Source organism: Vombatus ursinus, unplaced genomic scaffold (assembly GCF_900497805.2).
Source record: "Vombatus ursinus unplaced genomic scaffold, bare-nosed wombat genome assembly UNPS02001419.1, whole genome shotgun sequence".
NCBI lineage: Eukaryota > Metazoa > Chordata > Mammalia > Diprotodontia > Vombatidae > Vombatus > Vombatus ursinus.
In genome coordinates this window covers 18,127,094-18,134,536 of record NW_020941197.1, presented here as the reverse complement: position 1 = coordinate 18,134,536, position 7,443 = coordinate 18,127,094, and the positions used below count along the sequence as shown (strand labels likewise).

The 7,443-nt window shown below is 38.1% G+C and overlaps 1 protein-coding gene across 1 annotated transcript in view; it reads right to left on the bottom strand.

Moving 5' to 3' along the window:
* Positions 1-971: 971 nt before the first annotated feature.
* LOC114047433 (T-cell receptor-associated transmembrane adapter 1) overlaps positions 972-7,443 on the bottom strand; it is a 76,013-nt gene continuing 69,541 nt past the window's right edge. Inside the window, exon 6 of the mRNA XM_027868248.1 lies at positions 972-6,555. Coding sequence (XP_027724049.1) covers positions 6,286-6,555 — 270 coding nt within the window. The 3' untranslated portion in view covers positions 972-6,285. The remainder of the gene's footprint in view (positions 6,556-7,443) is intronic.

The window sequence follows — 7,443 nt, the reverse complement described above, 5'->3', positions numbered from 1 at the left end:
TTTGAGATGCCTTCTCTCCCTACATCTGTGATCTATTCCCTCAGTCAGGAGAGTGCTGCGTAAAATGATCATTGGACTCTAAACCAGGAAATCTGGGCTCAAATTCAGATTCTGCCAACTGCTAATCAGCTAACTTCCCAGGGTTGTTGTGAGGCTCAAATGAGATAAATCTGTAAAAAATGCTTGTGCACTGTCTGGCACATAGAAGGTACAATACAAATACTTATTCCCCTCCAGTCCCTTCCCATTTAATCATGGGCAAATCACGTTGGCTGTCCATGCCTCAGTTTCTTCTTCTGTAAAATAGTTAATAATATTTGCCCTACCAGATAAGATCATTATAAATTAAAGTACAGCATGTATAATTGATATCACATTTCTTGCCTTCTTAATGGGTGGGGTGTGGGAGGGAAAGAGAGAATTTGGAACTCAAAAAATTTTAAATGAATATTAAGAAAGATGAAAATTAATTGAGCATCTGCCTTGCAAAAAGATAATGAAGTGCTATAGAATGTAATTTTTAGTCAAAACCATTTTAAATTCTGAAACACAGAAAGAAATCCAAAATTTGATCATTTTTCGTATACTAACTCCACATGGCACTTTTTCACAACTTGAAGTGATGACAAAGTATTAAAGGTTAGAATCTCAGTGGTCCAGTTAGTTCCACTGATTGCTGTGTAACTGAGAGAGACACTAATTTGGTAAATGGAGCAAAAGGATAATCTAACAAAAGCAGTGAATCTATCATGCAAAAAAAATGGGTAAATGAGGCAAGTGAAAAAGGTTGAATTGATACCCTCTCCAAATGTCAGGAGTTCCAAAGAGACAAGACACATTTTATTCACTTTTCCACCTCAGTCAGTAAATAAGCATTTATTAAGTGCCTACTATATGCCAGGCACTGTGCTAAGCACTGGAGATACAAAGAAAAACAAAGACAGCCCCTGACCCCATGGAGTTCACAATCTAATGGGGAAATAAGAAACCACTATATACAAACAAGCTATACACAGGATAAATAGGAGAGAATTAACAGAGGGAAGATAATGTTAGAGGAGAAATATCTCCTCCCTGAGTACATGTGGTGGGTAACTGTCACCAAATAGCTATTTACCTCAATGCAGAAATGATGGAGGTAAAAATTTAAGTTTTATAATTATGCTCAAGCACAGGGTTCAGGCCTCAGAGAAAAGCTGAAATAGGCAAAATTACATCAGGCTGACAGAGAAATCATTCTTTCACACTTTGAAATTTTGTTCATTCCTCTTAAGTCATGAAAGTTAAAGAGAAGATAGCGCCATAATCCCATATTTCTTTCAATGTTATAAAAGTTGAACAAATAGTTAAAACAAAATCATAATCTCACATACCCCCTAAGGAGACAAACCTCATTCACCAAACTCTATAGGTAAACTAAGCCAGGTTACAGATCAAACTACATTTACAGATTCACAAATAGACTAATTGAGGATGAGGATTGATATGTTGCCAAGGAGTCAGAGGCGGTGGAGATCCTTCCTCTGGCTTCTTCTCTAAGGAATGTTTAACACTCTTAAGTAACTTTTCATGTCCCATGGGACACATTTTGGTTTGATGAGGTTAATGTTCACTCAAAGATGCAAGAGGGATCAAAGGAAATCAAAAATTCCCAAAACCATACTAAGATTAAGAGGGATCAAGAAAGGCTTCCTGTAAAAGGTGAGATTTTAGTTGTGACTTGAAGGAAGCCAGAGAGAAGCCAGGAGGAAGGGAATTCCAGGCTTGGGGGACAGCCTGGGAAAATGTCTAGAGCTGAGACATGGAATATGTTGTGTGAGGAATAGTAAGGAGGCCATTGTCACCGGATCAAAGTATAGGTGGTGGAGAGGATTCAATATATGGTATAAGAAGACTAGAAAGGGGAGGGAGAGGGATCAGAGCTAGGTTATGAAGGGCTATGAATGCTAAACAAATGATTTCATATCTGACCCTGGAGTTGCTTGGAAGTTATTGGATTTTATTGAGTATAGGGAATGATGTCATTAGACCTCTAGCAAAATGGTTCCTATATGGATTCTGGTCCACTTCCTTTTGTTTTCTACTGCCATGGATCTAGGGGTCCTAGATATGTTATGGTACTTATTCCTTAGAAGAAGGTTTCTATTGATTTCCTCCTCCTATGTATTGAACTTCCCTTTCATGTGGAGCAGTTTAGTGTTGAAAGAGGCAAAAAAATTACTCTTGTTTAAATAAAAATAATTAAATCAACTGGTAAAAGATATCAGGTCTTCTTGACAGGTGAACAGTTTGATGCCTGAAACTAGTAGGAAAAGAACTTTGGTTTAATAAAAACTGTTAAAAATCTATATGTAATGAAATGATCTTCAGATAGAATATAATCAGTTTTCAGCAAAAAAAAATGCAGCATAAATATAAATTCTTAAATCACCTGTAGGTTGATGACCTTTTTTTGTATGTGAACAGTTTGACAGGTTAAAGGGGCAGAGAAAGAACTTTTCTTATCAAAAATAGAGAAAATGTTAACAATTTTCAAAGAGAGACTGTGAAAGAATCACTTCTGAAAAAATGATTGGAGCTGCAGGTCACTCAAATATAACTCTTTTAAGAGTTAGGAGGATAAAACTTACAAAATGAAAAACCATATAACTGTAGACTAAGTGATTGTTAAACAATAAATGTTCATCTCATTGAAGAAATGTGGAGATTTTTTTTTTTACTACAGAAAATGAAAGATGAGTCACCAAGCATCAGGGAGTTCTGATGGCTGTGACATGAAGAGTCACATGAAGTTGAAGAAGGCTGATAGGAGTGGTAAAAAAATATTCAAGAGAGGGAAAATTCATCAACCTAGAAAAGCTGCTCTATCTCTGCAGTGTGAAGTAAGCAGGAGCAGTTAATTAGCTGACAAGAAGGCTTCAGTGGCTATCTCCTGACTGACTGGATAAAACCAGAGCTCAAAGGAAGAGCTTCACTTACAGCTATGACTTTTCTGAAATTTCTCAGCATAGCTTCTTGTTCTTGGGTAAGCAGAAAGGGTAAAGATAGGCGAGGCAGCTGCTTTGCTATGTAGGAAGAGATGTGGAGATCTAATTGGACAATGCAGAATTCTGATGAGTGAAAGACTGGCTGGATTTATTTGCCTTGCTCTGAGAGTCAACCTGAGGGCAATGAACTGTGAGCTCTGTTTGCCGCAAACTAATAGAATCTTTCAACATCTTGGAGAGTGAGTACTTGACTAGGTTTGTCTCCCTTGTCTTGAAAAAAGCAGTAAGATGGACTTTGCCATTCTTAGATTTAAAGGAAATTGTTAGTCAAATCAATACTATAACTCTTTTCTAATCCCCTTTTAAGTGATTGTAACTAGAAAGGGCTTTTAAATGCTTTGTCAATTCAAGAATGGGAGAGAAGAGAATCTGCCCAACTGGAAAGCAATGGGGATCAGAAGGAGAGCGGGTAGCAAAGAAGAGGTTTTGTGTCATATTCATGTTCCTGGCTAGACTAATTACATCAGAGCCTTCCGTCTAGAGTTATTCAATACTGTGAGCACATGGCTTTTTCTCACTTGTATTCTCTTGCCAGATTTTTGTGTGTGTGAGACCAGTCTTCCCCACAGATATTGAGTGGATTAGTGGGAGAGTAGGATTCACTTAGAACTCCTGAGTCTGGTGCTGTTTCTTTCATGTCATACTGTTCTCCAAAACACTGATTCATAAAAGCCCAAGAAAAGAAGACACTTTTCCACTCCATAGTCAGACTACATCTGGGTTATTTTGTTCAATTTTGTCTGCCACAGTTTAAGAAGATGTATGTATTATTCCTGCATTTACTTTAATATATGAGTGTGATGTGTTTATTATGATGTGATGATGTGTTATTATTCCTGCACTTATTTTTAATATATGAATGCCTCTTATGATTTTTGTTTTATTACTAAGTAAAAACTCTCTTGGGATCCTAGAGATAATACTTTTGGGAGGGGGTGAGGGTGGGGAATATACTCCCCCTACCTACTACTTTAGCTATTCAGCCCTTGTAGATGCACTTTCATTTACACATATAGCCACACACAATGATGGAACTTTTAGACCTTAAAGTAGTTATTAGGGAGAGTGTTTCTCACTGTCTCCTACCCATCCACCCAAAGGGGTTACCTCCTGGACACAGAGAGAATTTGAATGTAATCATAGAAGCGTGACGTTTCTGGGAAACTAGACATGCCAGTGTGAAAGCAGGTTGGGATGAGTGAGCCAGCCCAGAAGTGAGTACGTGGCCACGTGACCTTTCTCAGAGGTATGAGGCACGTCAGTGTGAACGGTCACCCCGTGGACTCATTTTACCTAAAAAGACTAGCTTGACAAAAATGTAATATAATTCTTTCTCAAAGATTTAAGCCATTGGATATGGTAAGTTATAGAACAAAAAAAGCTAACGCTAGATAAGAACTGAGAAACTGAAAGAGAGGGATGGAATTCTTTCCAGGTATGAAATATCTCTTCTTCCTCTCTTCATAAAATCATGGAATCTTAAAGTTGGAAGGTTCTCTAAAGCTCATCTAGTTTAAACCTATTATCTGGTGATGGAAACCATCCTATAGTATTTCTAAGAGATGGCCATGGAGGCTCTATTAGAAGAACGAAGTCTGTTTCATTGTTGGATGGTTTCCAATGTTAGAAAATTCTTATTTATGTTGAACTGAAATCTGTCTCTTTGCATCTTCCACCCACCCTCTGGAGCAATCCAACAGAAGTCAACTCCCTTTTCCATTTGACAGCTGTATTTCACCTTAGTTTTTTCTAGTCTTAATTAAAGCCTAGATCCTTCAATTTTTCCTCATGTGGTTTGGTTTCCCTGAAATGATGAAGGAATAAAACTATAATTATAATTTTTATTCACAAAAAAATGAGATGAACCCTAAGGACAGCATGTTCTTAAATCATCAGTATAGGACCAAAAGGGACCTGAGTAGCCTCTACATCCAAACCATTCCTTCAAAGTTATTTGTTTGTTGTTTAGTCATGTCCAATTCTTTGTCATCCATTTGAGGTCTTCTTGGCAAAAATACTAGAGTGATTTGCTGTTTCTTTCTCTTTTTCCAGATGAGGGGGCTGAGGCAAATACTCAGGTCCCTTTTGGTCCTATACCTACACAGCTATATGGTGGAACCAGAATTTGGGTGTCCTGTATCTGGTTCTATTTCTATTTTGCCATGCTGCTCTTTGAAATCCTGATTCATAAAACTACAAGAAGAGAAGGCGACTTCCCATTCTGTACTCTAACTTGATCAGAGTATTTTATTTAGTTATGTCTGCCACAGTTTAAGAAAGATATCGATTTATAAGCTAGATAGCACCTAGAGGAAGGCACCCACAATGGCGAAGGTCTTTATACCTATGTCATGTCAAGATCGATCAAAAGAAGGGAGGATATATGTCCTAGAGAAGAAAAAAACTGAGAGGAAGGAGAGAAGGGAGATATGATCTCTGTGTTTAGGTATTTCAAGGATTCTTGTATAGAAGAGGGATTGGACATATTCTATTTGGTCCCAGAGAGGGGACAGAACCAGGAGCAATAAATGGAAATTGCAGAGTCAAATTTAGGCTAGATGTTTGGGAAAACTTCCTAACAATGAGAGCTGTCCACAAGTGGAATAGACTGCCTTGAGACATGGTGGTCCCTGTTCATCTTTAAGCAGAAGCTGAATGAGCACTCATCAGGTATATTACAGTGAGCATTCCTTTCATAGAAGGACTGAACTAGATGGCCACTGAAGTCCTTTCAACTCTAAAATGGTGTGATTCTGTAATTCTATTAAAAGACAAAAAGCCCAAATGCTGGGTGAAGGTGGGTGAATCGCCCTGATAGAAATGGAGAAGGCGTGATTGGTTTCCTCCAACCTTTCTTTAAATCTGCTTATGAGCCCACCAGTTTGAAAAGAGTTGATTTGGGTTTTTTCCCCAGATGAAAATTAATCATTAGTAGTTTGGTTAGGACAGAATGTTTGGGTCACAGGTTCAATTCAATGATCACGTTTAATGTGCATGTTCATTATTTCATTGCTGCAAGCGTTATCTATGCCATGTGTTAATACAGATTTTTTTTTTTAACTAATATCAGCCAGAGTGGCAAATTGGTATCTGAAGCAGAGGTAAGTTAAACTTCTAGTAAACAGCTGATCAACATGCAACTCTCCAAAGTTGTTCTCTTGCTTTAAAGTTAAATCATGACATGATGTGGGTTTTGTTGTTGTTGTTTGTTGTTGTTGTTGCAAAAATCATCCATTCACTAAGCAGGATCATAGTCTTGCATACTTATCTGCTCTTTCTTTGCATGAATCAAACCAAATAGTCTAATGGGATCATCATGAATGTTCTCCTCCGACACATCTCTTTCTTCTCTGAAACTGGGAACTGAATTGTTTTGAGGTAGTCTGGTATCCACTGCATGTAATTTCTCATTTTCATCCTTGGGTGAAAAGTGAGATTTCGGCTTTCTGCGTTTCCCCTTGAAGCTGTTATCCAGTGAGGCATAGCATATCTGTGTGTCAGCCTTTGCCTGAAGGAGGGGGAAAAGCATGTTAATTTTTCATTGTTTAGCACAGGGGTTGGGCACCTGTGGCCTCGAGGCCACATGTGGCCTTATAGGTCCTTGAGTGCGGCCTTTTGACTGAGTCCATGTTTTACAGAACAAATGCTTTTATTAGGGGGATTTGTTCTGTTAAGTTTGGATTCAGTCAAAGGGCCACACTTGAGGACCTAGAGGGCTAAATGTGGCCTTGAGGCTGCAGGTTCCCCACCCCTGGTTTAGCATATCCTTTTACTTCAATGGTTCCCACTAGTTTTTCTTTACTCTTGGCCCCTATCAGATGGCTTTCTAGTGCTAAACTTTTCAAATCAGATCAGAAAGGGGAAAAGAATGAACCAAGTTCTTTAGGACAAGGTACATGCCTTTTAGCAAGGGTAGAAGCCAGTAGGACTTAACTGAGTATCAGCCCAATTTTCAGATCAACTCATTATATGACTTCTTCCCAATCAAGAGTAAGCCAGAGAAGGAAGGAATTTTATAAAAATTTCAGAATTGAGTAGTTGATTTAGGAACTACAGAGAAGTATGAATTTATTCACTAATTCAACAGATGCTTATTAAATACCTATTGTGTATGAAGCATAGTACTAGGTGCTGTGGGATATATGAATGTAAGAAATGGTTCTTGACCTTGGATATAATATATAGTCCATTAGGGAGAATAAGACATGTACATGTACAATTCTAATAAAAAACTACATACAAGGGGGGCAGAGCCAAGATGGTGGAGTAAAAGCAGTGACTTGCTTGATCTCTCCCCCAAACCATTCCAAATACTTATAAAAAATGGCTCTAAACAAATCCTAGAGCAGCAGAACCCACAAAAAGAGAGTGAAACAAATTTCTAGCCCAAGACAAC